Source organism: Antechinus flavipes, chromosome 4 (assembly GCF_016432865.1).
Source record: "Antechinus flavipes isolate AdamAnt ecotype Samford, QLD, Australia chromosome 4, AdamAnt_v2, whole genome shotgun sequence".
In the NCBI taxonomy this organism is placed as follows: domain Eukaryota; kingdom Metazoa; phylum Chordata; class Mammalia; order Dasyuromorphia; family Dasyuridae; genus Antechinus; species Antechinus flavipes.
This window is the reverse complement of record NC_067401.1, coordinates 374000120-374026070: the sequence shown is the minus strand read 5'-3', so window position 1 is coordinate 374026070 and position 25951 is coordinate 374000120. Positions and strand designations below refer to the sequence as shown.

At 35.6% G+C, this 25951-nt stretch overlaps 1 protein-coding gene and 1 long non-coding RNA gene across 2 annotated transcripts in view; one reads left to right on the top strand and one right to left on the bottom strand.

Moving 5' to 3' along the window:
• Positions 1-25951, bottom strand: part of LOC127562566 (uncharacterized) — an 83132-nt gene that overhangs the window by 26004 nt on the left and 31177 nt on the right. The gene's annotated exons all lie outside the window — the stretch shown is intronic.
• FLVCR1 (FLVCR heme transporter 1) lies at positions 5732-25135 on the top strand. The gene is made up of 10 exons (XM_051998412.1): positions 5732-6575; positions 11578-11722; positions 16698-16835; positions 18603-18670; positions 19335-19438; positions 21221-21331; positions 21979-22084; positions 22467-22578; positions 23569-23636; positions 23797-25135. The coding sequence occupies exons 1-10, from the start codon at positions 5826-5828 to the stop codon at positions 23821-23823; spliced, it is 1629 nt and encodes a 542-aa protein (XP_051854372.1). The 5' UTR covers positions 5732-5825; the 3' UTR covers positions 23824-25135.

Here is a 25951-nt window from a genome sequence, read left to right as displayed (position 1 = left end):
TTTTTAAAATGAAATGTTTAGAAGAATTCACTTGAGAAATCATCTGGCTGTAGGTATTTTTTCTTGGGGAGTTCATGGATGACATGTTCAATTTCTTTTTCTAAAATGGGATTATTTAGGCATTCTATTTTCTCATCTATTAATCTAGGCAATTTATATTTTTGTAAATAAGCATCGATTTCACTCAGATTGTTAGATGTATTAGTATATAATTGAGCAAAATAATTTCTAATAATTGCTTTAATTTGGTTAAAAGTTAATTCATTAACCTAAATGTCAACTAATTAAGCTCTTTGTTGTGGTGGATTTGCCCTTTTGATTTTTGATACTGAATAGTTTTCTTTTTTCTTTAATCAGATTAGCCAATAATTTATCTATTTTGTTGGGGTTTTTTCCCCATAACACTAGCTCCTAGTTTTATTTATTAACTCAATAATTTTCTTGCTTTCAATTTTATTTATCTCACCTTTGGTTTTCAGAATTTCCAATTTGGTGTTTCATTGTAGATTTTTAAATTTGTCCTTTTTCTAATTTTTTTGGTTGCATGCCCAATCTATTCTTCCACTATTTTATTGTTGTAAGAATTTAGAGAAATGCAATTTTCCCTAAGTACTGCTTTGCTTGTATGCCATAAATGTTGGTATTTTGTTTCATTGTTCTTATTCTCTTTAATAGCATTATTGTTTCTATTATTTGTTCCTTAACCTACTTTATTTTTTAGGATTAGATTTAATTTCCAATTAATTTTATCCTCTTTCCACTGCCTTTTGTTGAATGTATTTTTTACTGCTTTATGATCAAAAAAAGGATGCATTTAATATTTCTGCCTTTTTCCATTTGTTTTTTGAGATTTTTATCCCATAATAAATGGTTAAATTTTTGTGTGGATGCTATATACTACTGAGAAAAAGATATATTCTTTTTTTATTCCCATTCAATTTTCTTTACAAGTCTGTCATATTGAACTTTTCTGAAATTCTATTTACCTCTTTAATGTTTTTCTTATTTATTTTTTAGTTGGATTTATCTAAATCTGATAGGAGACAGTTGAGGTCCCCTAGTATTATAGTTTTGCTATTTCCTCTTATAATTCAATTAACTTCTCCTTTAAGAATAGGAATATTATACCACTCAATGCCTATATGTTTAGTATTGATATTACTTCATTGTCTAGCAAGATGTACTTTCTTTCCTTATCTCTTTTCATTAGATCTACTTTTGTGTTTGCTTTGTCTGAGATCATGATTGCTTTTTTTTTTTTTTTAACTTAACTGGAAGCATAATAGATTCTGCTCCAGCCCCTTTACTCTTTCTTTCTGCTTCAAGTGTGTTTCTTGCAAACTGAATATTGTAGGATTCTGATTTTTGAGCTAGTCTTCCATCTGTTTCTGTTTTATGGGAGAGTTCATCCTATTCACATTCACAGTTATGATTACTGTTTATTTCCCTCCGTCCTATTTTTTCCTCCTGTGTTTCCTCTCCGACCACCCTTTCGCTCCTCACCAGTGACTTGCTTTTGACCACCACCTCCCCCAATCTGCCAGTTCTTCTGTCATCCCCTCCCTTACTTAATCTTCTCTCCTTCAACTTCCCTATAGGATAAGATAAATTTCTCTACTCAACTGTGTATGTTCCCTCTTTTAGCCAATTCCAATGAGAATAAGTTTCGAGTGAAGTCTCCTGATCACCTTCCCATGTTCCCTTCCACTGTAATACCTCTTCATGTGAGATAATTTACTCCTCCACTTCTCCCTCCCTTCTTCCCTATGTAATCCTCTTCCTCACCTCTTGATTTTTTGATTTCATTCCTACTAATTTTACTTGAACCTTCTATCTATGCAGATTCTTTTTAACTGCACGATTAGTGATACAATTCCTAAGAATTACAAGTATTATCTTTCCAGGAAAGGATATAAACAGTTATGTTTTCTCTTTCCTTTTTACTGTTTTTGTATTTCTCTTTGAGTATTGACATTGAAAATAAATGCTTTTGTTCAGCTCTGGTTTTCTTCTTATGAAAGCTTGAAAACTTATTTCAGTAAGTGATCATTTTTTCCTTTGAAGAGAAAAAAATTATGCTCAATTTTACCAGGTAGATGATTCTTTGTTGTAATCCTAGCTCCTTTGCCTTCCAGAATATCATGTCCCATAATCTTTGATCTTTTAATGTTTCAGCTGTTAAGTCCTATATAATCTTGATTGTGGCTCTCTGATTTTTAAATTGTTTCTTTCTGGCTTCTGAAATTTGGTTAAAATGTTCCAGGGAGCATTCATTTTGGGATCTCTTTCCACAGGTGATCAGTAGATTTCTTCAACACCTATTTTGCTCTCTGTTTCTAGGATACGAAGGTAATTTTCTTTGATAATTTCTTGAAGTATGATGTCCAGGTCCTCCTTTTGGTTATGAATTTCAAGTAGTCCAATGATTCTGACATTATCTCTCCTGGATCTATAATCCAGGTCAGTTATTTTTTCCAAGGATGTATTTTACATTTTCTTCTATTTTTATTCTTTTGATTTTAATTGATTCTTTATGTCTCATAGTCACTAACTTCCAATTCTAATTTTTAAGTTATTTTCTTCAGTTAGCTTTTATATTTCCTTGTCCACTTGGCCAATTCTATTTTTTAAAAAGATATTTTATTTTACAAAGTGGAAATCTTGTTAACTTTTTTCATGATTCTCTTGTATTACCTTAATTTCTCTTCCCAATTTTTCTTCTCTCTCTCTTGATTCTTAAACTAATTACCTTTTGAGCTCTTCCATGAGTTCATTCTGGGATTAAGACCAATCCCATTTTCCTTTGGGGGCTTTGTCTATATATGTTTTGACAATGTTGTCTTCTTCTGAGTTTGTGTCATCATAATAACTTTCTATGGTGAGATTATTTAGGGAGGAGAGGGTTGCTCATCTTTTCTAGTCTTCTTCCTTATTTCTAAATTTGACTTCTGCTCCTGAGGTAGAAAGATTTTATCCCAAGCTTTCTGTGCCAGAGGCTGCAGGCCCTAGACATTTGTCTGGTGCTGCACTGGTGCTGCCCTAGGCCCATGGGGGACCCTTGTGCCTGATGTTGGGCTGAGGAGGTGAGGTGAGATAAAGTGGGGGGTAGCTGATGCTGCTGGCGGTCACTGGGATCTGGTAACTTATCTGATGCTGCCCTGAGGCATGTGTGTGTGTGTTGGGGGAGGGGGGGAATCCCAGTGCAGATGTCTTCCCACATGCAAAGGCCTATGGTTGAGTGTTGGGTACTGGTGTGTCTGCCTATTTACCTGGGACTTGCTGAGGAATGTTGGGGTGAAGCGTGTTTTGGTATTAACATTTACCTTCTCATGCCATACTAGGGTACAGGATCTTCCACTGGTTTGCTGAGCCAGGGCATGCTGCTGGCTTGGGATGCTTTCTGTCCTGGGCTGCACTCCTATTTTATCTAAGTGAAATAGATCTTTCCTGCTGACTTTACAATTTTCTTGGGCTAGTTTCACCCTGCCTTTTTGCTGGTTCTACTCCAAAATTCGTTTGAGGATAACACTTTATAGCTGTTTGGAGGTGGCTATAGGAGAGTTCAGGCAATTTCCTGCTTACTCAGCCATCTTAGCTCTCTGAAGTCTGATGATGAAGCCTTTTAGATGCTTATATTTGTAGAAAATAATGTACCTCAAGATATTGCAGAGCCTTCTAGAAGAAATCTGTAATCACTTAAAGACATTTAGTGTCCTATCTGCATAGGAAAGAAATGGATAAAAAACAGCTATTGCCAAGTTTTCAATCTGCATTTAGATGGATATCTGATAATATTACAATAGTTTATATATCTGGGACATATTTAGGCCCAGATTTGAAAAGGAGATAAGTAGGTTAGATTATTTTTGGAAAATGGCAAAATTTCCCATGAAAGTAACATATTTTTAATATCAACATTTATTGGTATTATTATATCCCCTAGTGTGTTGTATGCTTATTATGAGCAGGGTTTGGTTAATTTTTTGTACTTATATCCCCAATCCCTTGCACAGTACTTTGTAATGTTCTTTCTAAAATGTAACATTCTCTGTTGAGGTTTTCTTGGGCTCTCTGGAGACAGCCTTCGTTTTAGTTCAATAATCACCACAAGTACAGCCAGGGGTTAAAGTCCAAATCCTTTATTATCTCTTTCAAAGTCTTATCTCCTTCACTTGGGGCTCAGCTAGTTTTCTGGAGGCCTTCTGGAGTCTTGGTTTCAGTGGAGAAGCAAAGGAGGAGAGCCTACCACCAAAGTGGAGTGAGATGGGATGCATCTGTCTGAGTCCAAAAGTTTGTGCTCCATCCTTCAACCTCCTTCTGTCCGCTTGTCTCTGAATCTCTCAATCTCCCTGGCTGAGGCTTCTAGCTTATATGCTCCCTACTGAGTACAAACCAATCATTATATCACTCGGAAATCATTATTTGTTGTACGATTAAAACAATGCTAAACTAGATTTAACCATTGTCTCCTCAATTCCACTTAGTACCTTGTTTCAAGTTCTGGCCCATAACATCTTCTTGTAGGATTAAATCAATCATACTGAACCATGCAAAATTAGATAATTATTGTCTCTATCAATCCCACTGACTTAGCACCTTGCAAGAATCCTTTATTTCAAGTTCAGAGTTCTGGCCCATAACAGTACTTGGCATTTAGTTGGTGCTTAAAAATACTTGTTTGATTGATTTGCTGGATTCAGGGACTGGAAGGATTTCCTTCAGCAGTGTTCTCATGTGATTTTAATAATGTCTTGAAGGAATCCTATATAAGGAAGGGATCAGAGACTTGATTTTGGAAAAACAGCTTATCTATCTTGTCTGTGAGACTTACAAAGCACTCAAAGATAATTCAGTGAATTTTAATCCAAAATGCTAAAAGCTTTTAAGACTGTATATTTGACACAAGGTTAGGGGATATTAGAAAGAGCAGGGAGTTTTCATGCACAAAGCAGGCAGAACTTCCTCCTTGATTTTTCTTCCTTTCGGTTCTGTTTAATATTTTCAAGGATGAATTGGAAGGAAAGAGGGAGGAAAGGAGAAATGAAGGGAAGGGGAGAGGGAGGGAGGAAGGAAGGGAAAAAAGGAAGGAGGGAAAAAGGAAAGGAGGAAGGAAGAAAGGATGAAAGAAACAAAGAAAGAAAACAACAAAAACTAGAAGCGGGGGAAAACTTTGCTACTTTTAGGGCTACTTCTGCCCTAAAAAGTCACGTGTCAAGGCTAACGGTTAGATTAAGCTTCACTCCGTGTCCATCTCTGCATCCTTCACAATTACTATCTGGTGCTCACAACAGTAACTGTCTCCCTCTCCCCCATCCTCGGGTTTCTGGATGTCTCCGTCACTCCCTCTCGTTCTTCTCTCTTCCTCCATCCCAGCTTCCTCCACCTCCTCAGTCTGGAGCTCCTATATCGGATTCCCAGTCTTCTTCCTCCCACGGCGTCCTTCCTCGCCCTTTAAAGTCTTCCCTTAGGCCATTCACTCCAGCCCTACTCTTCCCAAAACGCGCGGGCCCCTCTCCACTCTTCCACTTCCCCACCCCCAGGCCTTTCCCTCCCCACTCTTCGCCTACCCCTACTTCGGCGTCTCGGATTGGCTCAGCACGAAGACGAGAATCACGCTGATTGGCCGGGGATGACAACCGAGACGGCCCTCTTTGGAGCCCGGTTTTTCCCCGGGCGCTCCGAGGGTGGAAGCCATCTCCCGGTGCGGCGATTGCCGACTGAAGCTGTAGTTCAGCGACTTGCCTAGCTTCGGCTCCGGGGGTGGGAGCGGGAAGGGGTGGAGGCGGCCCGGGTCTCGAGGTGCCCTACCAGGCGTCCAGAGGGACATGACTGAAACGGCTGTAGGGGTTGCTGCGGGGCGGGAGGAGGAGAGCCTAGCGGAGGCTAAGGCTCCTGGCTCGGACAGCTTCACTACTGCCAAGGAGGAGCCGGAGGGCAAGCGGGCGAATGGAACCCTCCAGGCCGCGGCGAACGGGCACCCGTTGTTGTGCGAGGCGGCCGCCGGCGACGCGGAGAACTTTGACAAGTCCCAGGCCGGGGAGGAGGAGGAGGAGCCCCGGGCCAGGCTGGTCCCCCTGCTTCTCGGTGGCGGCGGCGGGGACAAGGCCGAGGCGGAGACGGGGGCCCGCGGCCTGCGGACTGCGCTATCCCCGCGGCGCTTCGTCGTGCTGCTCATCTTCAGCCTGTACTCGCTGGTCAACGCCTTCCAGTGGATCCAGTACAGCATCATCAGCAACGTGTTCGAGGACTTCTACGGCGTGCCCTTAACGGACATCGACTGGCTGTCCATGATCTACATGCTGGTCTACGTGCCGCTCATCTTCCCGGCCACCTGGCTGCTGGACAAGTACGGCCTGCGCCTCACCGCGCTGCTGGGCGCCGGCTTCAACGCCCTGGGCGCCTGGGTCAAGTGTGGGAGCGTGGCCAGGGACCTCTACTGGGTCACCATGCTGGGTCAGGTGTTCTGCTCCGTGTCGCAGGTGTTCATCTTGGGCCTGCCCTCGCACGTAGCCTCCGTGTGGTTCGGGCCTCGGGAGGTGTCCACCGCCTGTGCCACGGCCGTGCTGGGGAACCAGGTGAGAGGGCGGGGAGGCCTGAGGGACAGAGGGGAGAAATGGAGGGCGGCAGGAGGGAAGCGGAGACCCCGAGGCGGAGCGCGGTCCCGAAAAGCCGGGGGTCCGGAGGTAGACCCACCGTCCAGCACCCAGTGTGACCTGTGGGCACGGCCCCAGCCTCGGTGAGCCCAACTTAGTGAGGGGATCTCCGCCAAGCCCGCGAGGGCCGGGGGGCATGGCATTAAATTTGGGGCTGAAATGTTATCCTTTGTCAAATGAGGGGGCTTCTGAAACACTCTGTGTGGCTTGTGGGCATTGTCACTAACATTTGTGAGCTGAAATTGTCTCATCCGTTAAATGAGGAATGTTCTCTGCCTTTCCCTTTCTTTTCTCTCTGCTTCTCCCTCTTCCCTTCCCTTTTCCTTTCCCTCTTTGCCCCCTCTTTCCCTTCCTCTCTCCCCCTTCTTCGATCTCTTCTTTCTCTCTCTCCCCCTTTCCCCCCTTCTCTCTCCCTCTTTCTCTCTCTCTCCCTCTTTTTCTCATCCCCCTCTCTCTTTCCCTCCTCTCTCCCTTTCTCTCTCTCTCAATATCTCTCTATCTTTTGGTTTTGTTCAGCAGTATCCAATTCAGGACCTCACTTAAGAGTTTTCTTGTCAAATCTACTGGAGTGGTTTGCCATTTTCTTCTCCATCTCAACTTACAAATGAAGAAATTGAGGCAAACAGGGTTAAGTGTCATGCCCAGCATTACACAGCTAATAAGTATTTAAACCTAACTTTGACTCAGATCTTCCTGACTCCAAGCCTAATGCTCTACTGCATAAACTAGCTATTCTTTTTTTTTTTTAATTGCATTACCTAAAGAGCAGTCAAAATTTTTATTATTTACTTTTAATATTTTTTTGAATTTTGATTCCAGATTCTTTCCCTCCTACCTCCCCAATCCAATGAGAAGGCAATCAATCTGATATCAATCTTGAATATGAAATATTATACAAAACATTTCCATACTAACCATATCACAAAAAAAGTGAAAAAATATGCTTCAATATGTACCCAAGGGTTTTTAAATTCTCATTCTCTCTCTCTCTCTCTTTTTCTCTCTCTCTCTCGGTGGTTAGCATTTTTTTTTTCATTATGAGTCCTTTGAAATTGTCCTGGATCATTACATTAATCTGAGCAGCTAAGTCTTTCACAACTGATCATCATTACAATGTTGTTGTTGCTATATACAATGATCTCCTGGTTTTGCTCACTTCACTTTGCATCAGTTCATATAGGTCTTCCCATGTTTTTCTGAAACCATCCTACTTAGCATTTCTTGTAGCACAGTAGTACTCCATCACAATAATATACCACATCTTAGCCATTCCCCAACTGATGAATATCTTCTTAATTTCCAACTATTTGCCTCTACAAAAAGAAGTACTATAGATATTTTTGTACAGGTCTTTTTCTCTTTTCTTTGATTTCTTTGGGATACAGACCTAGTAATGGTATTGTTGGGTCAAACAGTATACACATTTTTTAACCTATTGGGCATAGTTCCAAATTGCTCTTCAGAATGATTTAGACCAATTCACTGTATCACTAACAGTTTGTTAATGTACTTATTTTGCCTCACTCCCTTAAGAATTTTTGTGTTAGCCAGTCTGATAGGTATGAAATGTTATCTCAGGTTTTTTTTTTTTTTTTTTTTTTTACTTTTTTCTAATCATTATATTTTAGATTAGATTAGATTAGAATTTAAAATATTTTTTCATATGACTATAGTGAGCATTAATTTTATCTTCTGAAAATTGATTGTTTATATCCTTGGACCGTTTATCAATTGAGGAATAGTTCTTATTTGAGATATAGGACCTACTAGAGAAATGTGTTATAAAAATTTTTGATATTTCTTAATTGTCTGTGGTGTTTTTAACAAAAGATAGTTTTCCTGATTATCTTTTAATTAGGTCTGTTTTTGTTTTGGTTGCTATCTCTGACATTTTATTTCCTTCAGCTCAAGCATAATTCTGTTCCATTCATTTTAACTTTATGTAGATGTCTTTCTTTGTCAAGTGTCTCTTTTAAGCAATACATTGTTGAATTCTAGTTTCTAATCCATTCTGCTATTTCTGTTTTATGGGTGAACTCATCACATTCACATTCACAGTTATGATTACTAACCATATTTCTCTTCATCTATTTATCCTTTTCTGTCTCTTTATCCTGTCCTCCTCAAAAATCTCTTTTGCTTCTATTACCTTCCTTTTTATTCCCTTTTTTATCATTCCTTTTATTTATTTCTTTTATCATTCCTTCCCCTCCTCTTCACCTTTCTCTTATCCCTTTTCCCCACTGTTTTACTCTTTCCCCCACTGTTTTCCTTTTGGATAAGATATATTTCTATAGCCAGAAGTGGGGGAGGGGGGAGGGCACGCACGCATGCACATAGGTACGTGTGTGTTATTTTCTTCAGTATTTTTGGTGCCTCTTTAACCAAACTATTAATTCTCTTTTCATTATTTTCTTGCATCTCTGTCATTTTTTCCCCTAATTTTTCTTTTATTACTATTATCTCTTTAACTCTTTCAGGAATTCTTGTTGGGTGTGGGTCCAATTAATATTTTACTTTGAGGCTTTTTTGGGGGGGAGGGGTGGCTATTTTCACATTATTTATCTTCTGAGTCTTCCTCGCCACCATAGTAATTTTTTATTGATCAAGTTTTTAGTTATTGATTGCTCATTTTTCTAGAGTGTTTCTTGAGTTTTTGATAATTTTGTCAAAGTCACAATAGTAACTTTCTTGATAATTTTAGTTAAAGCTTGGCCCTTCTCATCTGTCCCAAGCTTTAGGCTTTTTCATGCTGTTGTTTTCAGAACTAGTCCTGGAAGTCTGCAAGTTTTTGGTGTTCCCAAGGTGGTGTGAACTGCAGAGAGGTATGGTCACTGCTCTCCTTGTTTACACTCTGTCCTTGCCCAGGAGGAGTCTCTATTCACTTGCAGCCATAAGCATTAGCCCTCCTCTTTGCTTTGGAACTATGACCATGGTCCCTGCTCTCCTATAGTCACAGGCACTCCCCTCTGCTTCCTAGTGACCAACCACAAGCGCTGGAGCTGTAAGTGAGTGGCAGTGAAGGGTCCTCAGGAGCTCTTTCTTACATACTGTCGACTTTCTTCCCATCTCTGGTCTGAGAGTTCCCAACGCTGCTGCTGCTGCTGCACAATCTCCTCCAAGAGCTGCTTGTTCTGGGCCACCCCTGACCCCAACCCTGCTGTCACAGAGCTTTCCTGCTGACCCCTCAGTCATTGCTCCAGTCTTCGGGTTGGTTTTCCACTCCAAAATCTGATGTGAGCCACTGTTTGAAAGTTGTTTGTAGGAAACATTGATGGGATTCAGCGAGCATCTGCCTACCCTGGACATCTAGGCTCCGCCAGAAGGGAATCTCCCATACTCTTTTGTCACTGTAGAGTAGCTAGCTCACTGACCATTTTGAGCCTCAATCTCTTCACCCTTACACTGAGGGAATTCTTAACATACCATGTGATCTGTGGACCTGTCACTGGCCTTTGTGATTAGAAATTTTCTCATCCATAAAATTAGGGACCCAATATTCATGAGATTGAAAAGCAGTTTACATAGATTTTGTTATTCCTCAATCCCTCCTTATTCTGGCTTCTTCTGATAATTATTTCCTGTTTATCTCATGCATAGATTACTTTGTTTGCATGTTGTCTCTTCAGTTAGAATGTAAGCTTCTCAAGGACATAGGTTGTCTTTTGCCTCTTTTTTTCACCAATTTTTAGCATGGTGCCTGGCACATTATAGGGGCTTAAATGTTTATTGATTGATTAAAGTTACTTTATATGATAATATAGGTTCATTCCTATTTTACACATGACTAAACTGAGGAGTATGGTGGGGATACCTTATCAACAATTTTATAACTAGTAAAAATAGGATTCCAAGACCAGTATTCTTTCTATTGAACTTGCAAATGATTGGTGAAATTTCTTCCTGCTTAGAAATTCAAAATTATTTAAAAGTGTCTATCAGTCTTATACCAGGAATTCACTTATCTCATCAACTAAACCATTATGTTTGATTTTTATCTGCTTAATTATCTTTCTAAGGACAGTCTTTTCACTGCCATACATCCAAGAATGTGAATACAACCATCCTCGTTTGCTTTGCCTTGGTGAGATCACATCCATAATATTGCCTTCTATTCTGGCCTCCATAGTTTAGGAAGAACGTGGATAAGCTCAAGAGTTTCTCAAGATGCATATCCAGCATACTGAAGGGCCTTAAGTTTATTCTATAAGAGGATTGGTAGAAGGAACTGATGCTACTTAGTCTAGAGAAAATAGTACTTGGACTGAAAGGGAGAACATGATCATTATCCTCAAATATTTAAAGGTCTGTCAGGCAGAAGCATTAAATTTGTTTTGCTTAGCTCCAGAGGGTTGAACTTGAAGCAAAAGATAGAAGTTGGAAGGGGAAGGAGGGCAAGCAAATGTTGGCTCAGTATGAGGAAAAACTTCTTAAAAGAGCTGTCAAAAAAACTCCATGGAACAGGCTGGAGTAATGGGTTTTCTCTTTCTTTGGAGGTCTCCAATCAAAATATGGATGACTGCTTTTTTGAGTATATTGTATTCTAGAGGGAATTATTTTACATTTATGGATTAGACTAGATACCTTTCAACTCTAAAATCCTGTGATTTAGTGAAAAACTAAGGATTAAAATTGACACCATTTTCAAATAGAAAATAAAACTTGCTTTTGGGTGTCTAAAATTGAGTAACTGAAGTAAAAATTATTGGATTTATTCCATAGAATACAGTCTTTTCCTGTTTTAAATTGTTTCTAGGGTATTTATCTTTTATTAAAGGAAACGTTAAGAAAGAATGCAGATATAAATTGTCAGTAACTCCTTCAAATACCGATATTCTTTTAAATTTCACTAGTTTTTTAGATTTGGAAAGAATCTGTGATGAGCAGTTTTTTACAGTTGCTTATTTTGGTGTATATTTTATAGCTTGGTGTTGCAGTCGGCTTTTTGTTACCACCAGTTTTGGTGCCCAACACAAAGAATGACACAGTTCTCATGTCCCACAATATCAACATCATGTTCTATGGAACAGCATCAGTTGCAACTCTTTTGTTCATACTCACAGTAATTGGTAAGCAAATTTGTTTTTCCTAAAATTTAAATAGGGTGACTCTAGTGGAGGAATGTAAAAGAATAATCATCTGTATTGAAGTTTCTTATTCATAATTTCTCAGATGTTATTTGCTTGCTTTCGATTCATGACGTCCATATACTTCTTTTTTGGGGGAGGGGGAATGCCACAACAATAATCCCAGCAACACCAGTTTACCTTTTTAATAATATAGTGAATTGTAAGTCTACTTAATCTTGTATCTCTCTACTAATTTTTCAGTTCATCCTGCTAACCTGCTTGTTTTAAAGATTAGTGCATATTGGCCGTTTCTTCTTCCTCTAATATTTCATCTTATGCTAACCAGCTCAGGGTCAGACTTGTGCTTTTTAGGGGAAGTCATCTAACATGGACCACTGCCTTCTGTTAATGATAATCCTTTCCAGGGAATCTCATCTCTCCCTGTCCTCCCCTTGCCTGCCCCCTCTTCCCTTAATACTGAGTCTGAAAATGTTGGGCAAATTTTGGGCAGCAGCAGGCTTTTGGTCAGTTTCCAACTGTGGCAAATATCTGCTTGTTAGGCCACTCGGGCTGCTGCAGACATTCATCACTGAGTGTTCTCCATCTCGTCTGGTCCTGCCCTGAAGCAGTCAGTCAAAATCAGCTGCAAACTGCCACCGTCAGTGGGGAAGAAGCTCTGGGAAGGTTGGCTTTTAAAGTTTTTGCTTTCTTAAGGGGAAACAATTCTATGACTTTGGGGGAAATTTTGGTGAAACTTGTTAAATTAATAATAAATTCTAGCTATGTAATTCAAAAGGAAAACCCACAGCACTGGACTTGTGGTAACCAAAAGCATAATAGTGCTGAAAGAGATCTTCAATGCTGTATATAATACAGTCTCTTCATTTTACTGATGAGAAAACTGAGTTAAGTGACTATCTCAAGGTCACACAGGGAGTAAGTGGCAGAAATAATTTGAACCCAGGTCTTTTGACCCCAAATCCAACACTTTTCCTACTATATCATTCTGAGGAACTTAATAAAAATTTGCTGATTGAAGAAAGAAGTATCATTAAAAATGATTCTGTATTGTAAAATACCTGTCAGTTAAATGTGAATGTTATTTTTATGTGTCTGTCTATATTCTAATTCTCTTACTGTCAATGCAACACTAATGAAAGATTACTTTCATTATGAGAAAATATTTCTCATAAATATGTTTGGCTGTGTATACAGAATGTCTCATCATAAATTGCCTTTATAAATGAAATGAAAATTGAAGGTCTAGGAACTAATTTCCCATAAAACTGATTTAAAAACTATAAATAGTTATAGTGGTTATGTTAAGTATGTAGAATCGTCAATTGCCTTGGTTTTCCTATCGGTTAATGTACTGAATCCTTATGTCAATTGGAGATTGCAACTTTGTAGTCTGTGAGCATATTAAAAAGGAATAAAATAGAATATATAATTATCTGTGACCTATTCTTGCTGCCTCAGAAAGTTATATCTTTATTTGGAAAATACATAATTTAGAAATCTGCTTTTGTGTAGCCATTTTTAAACTTCCTTATTTACATATGGCCTTCCAATTAGATTAGGGAATTTTTTGTGCCATAAAAAAGCGGGGGTTTTTTTGTACTTTTAATTTCTTGTTAACATACAAACTCTTATATTTCATCCTTTCTGCTTCCAAAATGCTTGTCTTTAGTGAATAATGTGAGAAGGAAAAGCATGTGTTTACCTAATTATTATATGTTTATAAAATTTTGTTGTAGACATAAAATTCATTTTTGTAATAGGAGTAGAAAAAAAGTTGACTAGAAAATATGTCCTCAAAGGTGAATAAAAAATACATCTGCCTATATAGATTTACAGATGAATTCTATGATATTCAAATGGTGATTAACTCCTATGTTACATAAATTATTTGCTGAGAGAGAGAGATAGAGAAGGTACCTTACTAAACTCCATCAGTGAGAGAAATATGGTCCTGAAAAATAAAAGAGGGATGAAATGGGGAGGGAAGAGAAAAAAGCCCTACAACAATATATTCAAGAGAGTATTCACTATGGCCAAGTTCTGTTTGGACCAGGAATCCAGAGATGGTTCATCATTAGGAAAGCTATCTAAACAAAAGACACAATATAAATAATAAAGCAATAAAGATGATGTGGTTATAAAAATACATTAAAAGGACTTGATAAAATATAGTACTAATTCATCTTTTCAAAAAAAAACTGACTAAAAATTATAGGAATAAAAAAACTTTTTTAAGCAGTAGATACCAAAAGCTATCGTTATTTGTAATAGAGAAATGCTAGAAGTTTTTCTAGTTGGATTGTTACTATTTGATAAAGTTATGAAAATGCAATAAGAAGAGCATAAGAAATTGAAGGAGTAAACCTAGGCAGAGATGGGGCAAAATACTATCTATTTGTAGATGACTTAATAGTTTAGAGAAGAGGTATCAATACTTCTGAGCGCAGTTTGACTTAGAATAAAATGTAATTAGGAAATATTTAACAAAATAAACAAAAATACAATAAAGCATGGCTATGTGGGGTTTTTTAAGTCATTATATCTTATATGTGGTTTAAGTAGTTCTTGTTCCTATTTAAATAAGTGAAATAATACTGGGATAAGATTTGTCTGGTATTTTCAACAAGTAAATTCCTTTAGAAAACAGGCAGAACCAATCTACTTTTGACCATCGAAAAAAGTAAATAAGTTTCTTAAGCATTGGCAATGTGCACAGCACTGTGCCAGGTAATGAGGCAGATAAAGTAGAACATGATCCTTCCCCTCATGGAGCTTGTGGGCCGGAAGGGAAGACCATGACTGGACCTTGAGGAAGGTAGGGCAATTGCTGAGGATTGTTCCACTGTGAAGCTGGTGGTGGTCATTGTGAAGTGTGCACGTGTTTTTTTCAGTTTTACCTGTGCCTTCTTGTTATAATTTGTTATATATAACAAATACGTAATTTGTTTTATATATATAACTTATATATAAGTTAGATATAACTATCTAAGGATATGTGTGTCTTTGAAGCTGATGCACTCAGGGCTGATTCTGCACAGTCAGCAAACTGCACTTAAAGCCTATTGAGACTAGAGAGCACAGTCATACCTCACCAAAAACAGTAACACATTTAAGCACATTCATATTGGACGAGCCCACAAACTTTTCTTAGGGACCTATTATGTCCCGGGCCCTGGTTTGTCTGCAGCATCCTAGATTACCTTGTCCTTTACCCCACAGTCACAGGAAAAGTGCCTTAGCTGGGGCTGGGTTTGAGGGAGGAAAAGAGAAAAGAAGGGATTGGAGTCAGTAGCAGAATGAGCCTTATTTCAGCCCAGGGTAGGCTATACTTTGACACCTTTCCCTTTGCCCCTCATAATAGAGCTGGGTGCCATTGCCCAGGCTCCCTTTTTTATCTCTGGTTTTATATTTAGGTAAAGTAAAGAATGTGGGCAGTAGAGGCTAAGAGAGTTGGCTAAGGGAGAGGAGTTGGCTGCCAGTGATTACTGGTTAGCATGTGTGCACTCAGTGAAATTCACATTTGGAGTAAAAGGTTCTTTCACACTCCTTGGGGGAAGAACATCCAGGCCTTCATTTTGCTATAATTAGCTCAAAATCTTAATATCAATTTCATTATTGCTTCATAAGAATACAGTTTTCTAATTCTAAAAGCTTAACGTATAGTTGTGAATTACATATTACTAGTGACAATAAGATGAGGCATTTCTCATCTAACAAGGGACTTGCAAGAATGACAACAGACTTCTCCATCACTAAAAGAATCAGATAGAGTATAAAGAAGAAGAGGAACAGCAACAGTTTAAACATTTGACTTTCTTATGAGAGAAAAGACAATGGGGAGTAAATATCTTTTAAGTTGTTTACGATATAGTTTTATGTAAGACCTGTCTGGGAATAAACATCTAGGTTAATGTGACAATTTTGATTTTAGAGTACCAATATTTTGAGCAATTTTAGACAGGAATTTTGAAGAATTCTAAGCTTAGAAAAAGCATCTTCCTGCCTCTTAAGCAGCTATGTACATAAACCATTTTGGAAAAAGAATTATTATTCCTTAGCAAATCTCACCCTAAAGCTGGTGGTAACTTTTTTTCCCCTTTTCTATTTTTCACATTATTGGACTTATTTTTATTCTATCAATATTGAATTTTGCCCACCCAAATATTACTTGCTCATTTTGTCTCCTAACATATATTCTCTCTTATCTAAAATCTTATCCAACCACCTTTTACAGAAAGATAGGAAGTCTAATAATATTCATACCTTTTATTGCCCATATTGGGATTAGGAAAGTAGAAGATAATCTCAAGTATTCATTGAAAACATTGTATTATCTACCACAATCCTATCAAGGTCTGGACTAGTATTATGAGTACCTGGCACCAGAAGTATTATATTTTTTAATACCCTCAGTTCAGCTTCTGGCTTATCTATTAACAATAGAATAGGTTGCCAAGATCCAGCACTTCCCCTAGGCTTGATTTAGAATAAGACTTTTGAGTTGCAGGAGTAGAATTATATCAAATAATGCATTTGAATAAGAAGCTTTTTGTAAGTTTATTACATCATAACATTTGACAAAAGTATGGATGTATAGACTTGTTTAAATCTGAAGCTTGACTTTAACAAAATAAATTGAGTCTAGAAATAGAATTTCTTGGAAAATGACAAATTCTTCATTTAATATATACTGAATAGTATTGCTGTTCAGCAGAAATATGGCATGATTTTGGTGTGTTTTCAACCCACTTCGGTAAAATGGCCAATTCTTTTATCCCTGCAGAAATGAATATGCATAAACTCAGGCAAAAAAGTTGAAATGATTCTGTCTCATAAATAATTAGGTAAAAATTAGAAGCTTTACTGAAAGAGTTTCTTTAGATCTTTAAGTCAAAAATGAATCAGAGATCTTTACTCATTAATATAATAACTGTTGACTCTCTTATTTTTCTAGCTTTCAAAGAAAAGCCTCGGTATCCACCAAGTGAAGCTCAAGCAGTTCTCCAACACAATCCCCCAGAGTATTCTTATAAAAAATCAATAATGAATTTATTTAAAAATATTCCCTTTGTGCTTTTGCTAGTTAGTTATGGTAAGTAAAGTATTTTCTTTGATATAATATGCTTGTAGAATATGCAACACTATGGTTATTTTTATTTGGTTGGATTAAACTGTCATTATTGAGTAAAGTTTATTAATCCCATAAAACTTATGTGAGGATTCTGAGTTTCTATGCATAAATGTAAGAAAATACCTCCTTACAGTTTGTTGTTAAGGCAAGAGAGGCCTCTAGCAAGAGAGCCCACTTTTCTTTTTGTGTACTCACACACACACAACGTAGCTGCTTATTCTTTATTTTTTATTATCATGTTATATCTCCATTTCTTTATAATCAACTCCTTTTGACCTGTGGCAGTTTGACTTCTGTTTTGACTAAATAAAGTCAATCATAATTAACATTTTTCTCTGGTCTTATTATTTTGAATCTCTTCATTTCTTTTATTATGACTAGAACCCTTTTTTCTTTGATATTTTTTCTAGTCTCTCCCCATTCCTGTTTTCCTCACTCTTCTTCATCTTCTGCATTTCTATGACCAAGGATTTTTTGGTTGGCAAACTAACCACTTGATCTGGTTTCCTTGAGCAATATTCATTACTTAGCTTTTAATTATATACAGAATTTTATGGTAATTGTTTTATATGTATTCTTTTCTCATCAATAAAGACTTGAGGATAAGGACTTTGTCTTGAACTTCTTTTATATTGCTCATATTATTGGAGCTGTATAGTAGACACCCAGTAGTTGGATTTTTTGTTTGAGAGATGTGGTTTATTAAGTTTCCAGGGCTTGATTTGAATTTGATAGATTGAATCAGAATAATAATGAATTGTGTTTTGACGGAATTCTACCTTAATTATATCTAGTAAATTAAAGGAGATAGGTTTTTTTGTGAGTAGATTGAATTAGAATAATAATGAATTGTGTTTTAACGGAATTCTACCTTAATTATATCTAGTAAATTAAAGGAGATAAGTTTTTTTGTGGGTAGATTTTATTAGCTCAAATTTTTTATAATATTTAATTTTTTCCCCAATTACATGTTAAAACAATTTTTAGCTAGTTTTTAAAAGTTCTGAGTTCCAAGTTCTATCCATCCTTCTCTCTCTCCTCCCTGAGAACAGTAATCAGTCTGATTAGATTATGCAATCATTTCCATAATAATCATTTTGTACCAAAAAACTCAAGGAAGGAAGGAATGCTTCAGTCTGTAGTCAGATAACATTTGTTCTTTCTCTGGAGGAGGATAGTGTTTTTCTTCTTTGGGATTGTCTTGAAACATGTATTGCTAAGAATATCTGAGTCCTTCACAGTTGTTCATTATACAATATTGTTGTTACTATATACAGTATTTTCCTATTTCTGCTCACTTCACTTTACATCAGTTAATATAAGTGTTTCCAGGTTTTTCTGAACTCATCCTGCCCAATAACATCCCATTATATAGTCATATGCTACAAAAGTGAGGAATTTCTGACTCATTTGCTTAATCAACCATAGGTGATGATGGGCTGAAAGCTAGGTACAACTTCCCACTGTTTGAGTTCAATTAAGTAGATAATTACGTATAACCTGAGAATGATGTTGTAAATACCCAGATGGCTCTTGGCACCCTGATATATCACAACATGTTTATCCATTCTGCAATTAATGGGCATCCTCTAGATTTCCATAGCTCAAATTCCATAGCTTCTCCTTTTATTAGCCCTCTAAAAATGAATTTTCAGTTTGGATTAAAATTTTTTTTTGCTACTATCATATTTTATGGACTGGTGCATTTAATGTTTTCTATTGTTATAGGTATTATGACTGGGTCATTTTATTCAGTCTCAACACTGTTAAACCAAATGATCTTGACATATTATGAGGTAAGATTTTGCCTAAAATTTTTAGTTAGTGATATAGTATTAAGCCACTTTAAGGAATATCTTAGAAATAAATATTCTGTCCTTAATTCATTATTTTTTGCATGATTATTTTATTTGCATTGAAAAAAGAAATAGAAACTAATTCTTAAAGATTTAAAACAGTAGCATTTTTCATAATTGTCATTGACAAAATTTAATCAACTAGTATTTATGCAGATTTTGATAACTGATGGAGATACGGAAAAAGAAGACATGTTAGACTACTAGGAGAAAAAACAAAAATAAAATAATAAAATAAGCAAATATCTCTGTTTAATCCAGTATGTCTTTGACCTCCAGTAGAAAAAATCATTTTTAGATAATTATAAATTCCTTAAAAATTGTTGGGTTTATAGCTACATAAAATAAATGGATTATTTTCATAGATTAAAAGGTTTGGGTTTTTTTGTTGTTATTGAATAGTGTTATTATCTCCTTCACTCTATCTAGACTTATACCTATTGCAGAGACTAAACCTTCTTACTTTGCATGTTAGTTTTACTTGATTGCTTTAAAATTAAAATTCCTCTAAGAAAATCCAAAAATATGAAGAATGAATTTGAGTTGAAGAGAGTATCTAATTAATCTATAGTATCTAAGTAATCTATATGAAAACTGTTGTAAGGGAGAAGAAATCAGTGCTGGACTGATTGGGCTTACTCTAGTTATAGCAGGAATGGTGGGCTCCATTCTTTGTGGCTTGTGGCTGGATTACACCAAAACATACAAGTAAGTAAAAATGATAAATGTGCTGTAATTTGGTTCTCTGTGGTAGTAAATGTTACAACCAGAGTGACTTTAATAGGGACTTTTGATTCTAGAAGAAATATGAGATATGGCCAACAAGATTATTTTTTTCCTCCTGTGTGTTAAATGTTAAAAAATTGTAGACTTCTAAATATAGTGGTCCAATCCATTATTTAAGTGCATTGTTTTTTCATTTTCTCATATAAGGGATATTGTCGCACAGTGAAAATACTTAGTCTTCAAAACTTGCTTGTTTCCTCAGAAATTAATGATATTATGGTATCCTTATAGTAGAAATACAATTAACTGCTGATTTTATTTTTGAATTTTTGACCATCTTTTGACCTGACTAGAATAGCAGTAGATATCCTAAATCTAAGGAATTAATTCTTCCATTCTTCCTTTTCTTTGATTTAGGAACCTCCCAATGGTTTCTAGCAGGCCCTGCCCAAACCCATTCAAAAAGTAATAAATCTAGCTTCTCTACTAGACTCAGTAAAAAAGGGGCTCAGTATTATTTGTTGAATATATAAAGTTCTGACTACAAGGTTATTGTAATTATTTTATTCAGAAGGAAGCTTCAGAAAGTTCTATGAAATGAACTGCAGTGCCACAGAGTGGAAAATCTGTTTTTTCCAAAGGTTTTTTTTCTTCTGATACTGAGCCTTTTTGTTGTTGTTATTCCAATGTACATTATCCCCACTAGGATTCAACTAGACCAAAAACAAAGGATTTGATTGGTGGGAGGGAAAGGAGGTAAGTAAGCTTAAAATGATGAAATAGATGTGGATTTAAAATTTTTTCTTCTAAAATTGTAGAATGACAACAATCCCAATCTCTCAAAGACCAAAGAAGAGATAATTAATAATTTTTGAATATCAAGGAAATTTTCTCTAAGGTTTCAGAGTAAATTTCTAAAACATCATACATTTATAGACATGAAAATCTTCAGAATTCCATGGAAAATAAATTTTTATTTCAGAAGCAATTATTGGAGCTTATTTATACATTGGATAATTGTTTGGATTTCTTGGCCTTTAAAATCCCTTTCAGTTCTAAAATTATATGAGCTTCTGCATCTCTTCTTACTCTTGCAGTCATTCCACTCATTCATTCCACAAAAACTTACCAAATACTTAGAATGTGCATAATGACTGCCTTAGGTATTGTAGATTATACGACTGTAATATATGTCTATCTAGTGTGTGAGATAAGTATAGATAAAAAGTTAAGTAACAAAAGAAGCATCATTAAAAGAAATAAATGATTGTGTCATTGTTACCAACAATGGGTATTGTAGGAATTCAGCAGAAGGAAAAATTATTCTGGACAAAAGTAGTCAGAGAAAGTTTTGAAGAGAATATGGGATTTGAACTAAGCCTTGAAGGATGAGAAAGGATGTTGTCTCCTTCAGAAGTACAAAGAGCCATGTTTTTTATTCATTCCACAGTCCCTATTCTGTGTAGGTATGAACTCTGACTTTGAAAGGAACTAAAACCCACTATCTTTTGTGACTGAATCTGATCTCTGTGTTGACAGTATAATACTTTTGAATTTTGACCACTAGAAAGTATTGTTACTGCACTGATATGGCATAGTCAGCCATAGGTTTTTTTTTGTTTGCTTGAGTTGGTTTTTTTTTTTTTGGCGGGGGGGGGGGGGGGGGGGAGGGGGGGAGGGGGAAAGGAGGGTTGTAATCAGGATATTCAGGTTCTAATAACAACAATAATAATTGTGTTTTGTTTTTTGCTGTTTTTTTTTTAGACAGACTACTCTAATAGTTTACATATTGTCTTTTATTGGAATGATTTTATTTACTTTCACCTTGAACCTTGAACACCTTTTCATTGTGTTTATTACTGGAGGAGCACTTGGGTAAGAATCTTGGATTAGAGTTACAGACTTTTAGAATTAGAAAAGAAAGGAATAAATACTATTTCAGTATTGAGAGATTTATTGTCATAATTTAAAAGAAAGCCTTCCATTTCATCCAAAGGTGCTTTGTTTAAACTTTGCAAAAATCTATTGGTATCTGAACATGTGAAGCTACTTAAAAGGGGAAAATAATTGTTTGTTTGTTTTTGTTTTTGTTTTTTTTGCTATGCACACATTACAAAGGTAGGGAATAGGAAAAAAAGGCTGCTTAATCAATTCAATTTTACTTGCATAAAGACAAATTTGATTAAAGATAGTTATAGGTTAAGAAATTAAATGTAAAAATATATAAAATTTAGAACAAAGTTAAACTTGGACTGGTTCATGTTCTCTAATAGGGAGAACAATGAACTAGAGTGGCAAAAGGAGCTCTATGATTTAGAAGAAGCAGAACAGACTTGAAATTATCCATGAAAGAGTTTTACACTATGGTCAAAGGATCTGTAGCAGGGCATTCTCTAGCTCAGTCAACTTTGAATCCAGCATGTTAGTAAGGAAAAACTGTGTCTAGATGAAGCAAAACGACTGAATCAGTATATGATGGAATCTTTATGATAAATTACTTAATTGTGCATTTGTTTTTCTAGCTTCTTCATGACTGGTTATCTTCCCTTGGGTTTTGAATTTGCTGTTGAAATAACATATCCTGAATCTGAGGGGACTTCATCAGGTCTCCTGAATGCTTCGGCACAGGTAAATTTCTGATCATTCTTGAATTTCAGCACATTCTGGCCAAAGATTCTTTACTGGAAATTTAAAAGAATGTATAGTAGGGATGTCTTCTAATATTTTTTCTCTGATAGAGAGTGCTTTGTGTCCAGAGTTGTCCCTTAAAATAGTAGATTTCCAGAGTACAAATTAGAAAAAAAAAAAAATGTTTGAAAAAGTCCTCTCTAATTTAAAAAAAATATATAAAGTTTAATCCATTCTATCAGTAGGCCTTTATCATGTATTTTTAATTACTATGTGCTAGGTTCTTGATATAAAAATAACAGAAATGATAGAATTGGTGCCCTCTAAGAAGGCAAAAATCCTTTGTATTTCCATAAAAATTCCTTATCTTGTCTTATTTCAGTTATTTGGAATTTTTTTTACATTGGCTCAAGGAAAGCTTATTTCAGAACATGGCCCTTTAGCTGGAAATCTTTTCCTTTGTGCATGGACATTTTTAGGCATCATTTTAACAGGTAAGTTAATGATGTTAATTTTGTAAAAAGTATTTATATTTAATTCTTCATGTAATTTGAGTGTCAAATGTTCTACTTTTGGTAGATAAGATTCATTTGTGCAGAATTTTCAGATATATATAGCTAAATATGGTGCAGTCTTGTCCCTACCCATAGAATCTCTGTCTTTCTCTATTTATCTGTCTGTTTTTCTCATTCTTCCCTTATAAAATCAGAATTTAGCTTATTTCTAGAGCATTTAAATTAACTCGCAGGGCACCTTACAAATATTCGGATCATAAGCATATTTATTACAAAGAAAAACAGACATAAGGGGAACTCTAAAACCAAGTCTCAAAGAAAGGAACAAACAATATTTTAAAGGATATCCCAAGATATCACTGGTCCTAAGGGTCAAATATTGGTCCCTGTCAGCCTTTATCTTCCAGTGGGTTAACTATGTTTCCATAGCTTTTGCCTGCCATTTTTGTTGTAGCTATTGTTTGATGATTCTAAAACTCCATCATCCTACCACTAGTCAGGCTTCTTCATTACCAGATTAATGCCATAACTAGAAAAAAAGGAGAGTGCGTTTCTTTTTTCTCTCTCTTGGATTTTTAAATGTCTCTTTTGGTATATAAAACATCCACTATTTTTTTAAAGAGAATAATTACAAGGGAAATTAAAAACAAAGTGAACAATGGCAGTTCTCATTTGCATTTTAAAACATATTACTGTGCTTAAATAATACCAACAAATATCATCGTTAAATTGTTAAATTTACAAATTTAAGTGATTTTAAAATAACTTATTTAAAAGATATTTGCATGAAGAAAATTACCTATTCTAATGATCTGGATTACTGCAACAGCATTAGTGATAGGGTAATAAGGAGACACTTCTGATTATAAATTGTAATTAAAGTATTCTCAGCTGATTTTAGAAAAGTATACTTTATATGATTGCTCATTTACAAAGTATTATACTAATATATATTCTTTTCTGTTTCAGCATTAATTAAATCTGATCTGAAAAGACACAATGTAAACTTAGGAGCTCGGAACATGGATATTAAAGCTGTGAGTGCTATTTTCATCATTTTGCCTAATATTAAGAAACTATTTATTAAATGCAAAATCATTCTTTCTAATTTGATGGCTTTTCAGCTTCTTAGATGTCAGGAATATTTTTACATGGTAGACATTAAAATAATGTTTTATCTTCTGATTCTTTGCACAGGTGCCTGTCAGCAGTCCTGAAGAATGAAAATCAAAAAACATTTTGTTGGCCAAACAGTCAGAATCAAAAATTTGCAGTGAACAGAAAAATTCAGTAGAAATAATGTGTAAATTTTGTGTGATACTAAGCAGGATGAATTGTAATAATCAGATCTGTGTATAAGCAGTCAGAATTGATCTGCAAGTTATGGGAGATGGAACTTTACTTGAAAATAATTATGTGAATTATAAATGCACAATTACTTTTGCCTAAAAGATGTTACAACATTTTAACACTATTTGTTATTTATCAAAGAGTTTTACATTTTTTATAATAGCACATCTCAGAAAATATGAGCATTTATGCATTTACTTTTTGAAAATGGAATATTTTTCTATTTTTTTTAAACAGTGGCAACAGAGAACACATTCTCATTTGATATATTTAAGATTGTGACTTCTTTTCTAAGACAATTCTTTTCTAAGAGAATAAATTCTCTTTCTAGCAAAGGAGAAACAAAATGCTTTTAGTGTTTTATTATGGGCATAGATGAAAATTAGGCAGCCTGGTTTTGGTGAAGAAAGAACTAACCTTGGATTCTGAATGGTGCAGTCTCAAGTCCTGCTTCTGCTTTATCCAAGCTGAGTGGTCTCAGGGCCTTTAGACTATAAGTTGCAAAATAGTTGCTGAATTGAATTGATAAAAGAAGTTTCCTCACCAGTATTTCTCTGTATTAATGAAATCACAGATCCAGATCCCTCCCCAAATGTGTAAACATGCCAGACTCTAAAAATCCAGAACCTAAATGTGTACTTAATTGCTTATTCATGATATCTGCCAATCTGTTAATATGTGCTTATAGTATACAAAACATGAAGCTAGTGACCCACTAAGAGAGTTGTTTGTGCTTGGAGTTCTCTACTAACCAATAGAAGTCTTCTATTTCATATTAACTGTAAAATAGCTGTCAAAATTCTATCCCGTGTTTTATTATGAGAGCAGTAGAATAGCACTACACCACTTCTGTTTAGTCGTGATATGATCACCTTGTGTTTTTTGTCTTAGAGGCTGCTAAGACAGAAAAACTCCATTTACTTTAAAGTCATAAGTTTTCTTAATGAAGCCTCCTTTAAATATAGCTACTTCTTGGCACAATTATTGCAACTCTCCAATTGCAAGACTTTGGATTCTATTTTCCTCACCATCTACCATGTACCCTTTTAGACATTATGCTATGTAACACAGGTATAACACTTAAGCCAAGGAGTTCTTCATGAATGTGTCAGAAGAGCTGTGTTATTTACAATAATCTTAGGCATTTACAAAGTCTTAATAAAAAGGCATTTACAATAATCTTAAATATTCTTATGACAGTCTGCTCCTTCATGTGTACAAGCAAAGAATTGTCTGAGTGTTTTCCCACAGTGCCTACTAGCCTGTTTATTCTTCATACCCTGGACATAGAAATGTTGCTGACTGAAAAATTGTACTATATCATATAGTATAACTGTACTGACAAGCCATAAGACCTAAATTTTTTTTCTAAGTTTTGGATTCCACGTTTTGAAATCTTTTAAAGGAAATATCATAAGGGTAGCTAAAGTCTTGAATAATTGCATTATTTACATCAAGTTCACACATAAATTAGCCTAAACATAGAAATCCATAAGAAATGCCCCTTTATAGTTGGATAATTCTGATGTGAGAAGGATCCTTGGACAGATTTATATTTAAATTATAATTAATTCTATACAGCCAAGACATAATCAAAATAGCTGCATATATATATATATATATATATATGTGTGTGTGTATATATATATGTATATATATAGTTTGTGTATATATATATATATATTTATACACATATATTTTTCTATATGTAGCCTGACACTGGAAAAAACTACTAGATTAAAAATCAGGAGCCCTCGATTCTCATTCTAGACCTACCAAATGACTATCTAAATGAAAACAAGTCATTTAACCTCACTGGGATTGCTGACAAATCTGTTAAAATAGAATCTTTCCTAAAATATTTGCCATGCTAAGTACTTTAGCCCAAGTTGAGTTGGGTGGAATCTGATAATTGGTATCCAAGGCTTGTAAGCCTCAATCTGTGCTATTGAATGAGACTGTGTGATTCATCTACATCCCAGCTTCTTAAACTGTGGATCAC

What these genes read in the sequence shown, in the direction of transcription:
- FLVCR1 (XM_051998412.1), top strand. Translation starts at nt 5,826, where the DNA reads ATGACTGAAACGGCTGTAGGGGTTGCTGCGGGGCGGGAGGAGGAGAGC. An exon ending in GATTACACCAAAACATACAA is followed by an intron (nt 19,439 to 21,220) that starts GTAAGTAAAAAT and finishes TTTTTTTTTTAG; the next exon opens with ACAGACTACTCTAATAGTTT. An exon ending in GGAACATGGATATTAAAGCT is followed by an intron (nt 23,637 to 23,796) that starts GTGAGTGCTATT and finishes TTCTTTGCACAG; the next exon opens with GTGCCTGTCAGCAGTCCTGA.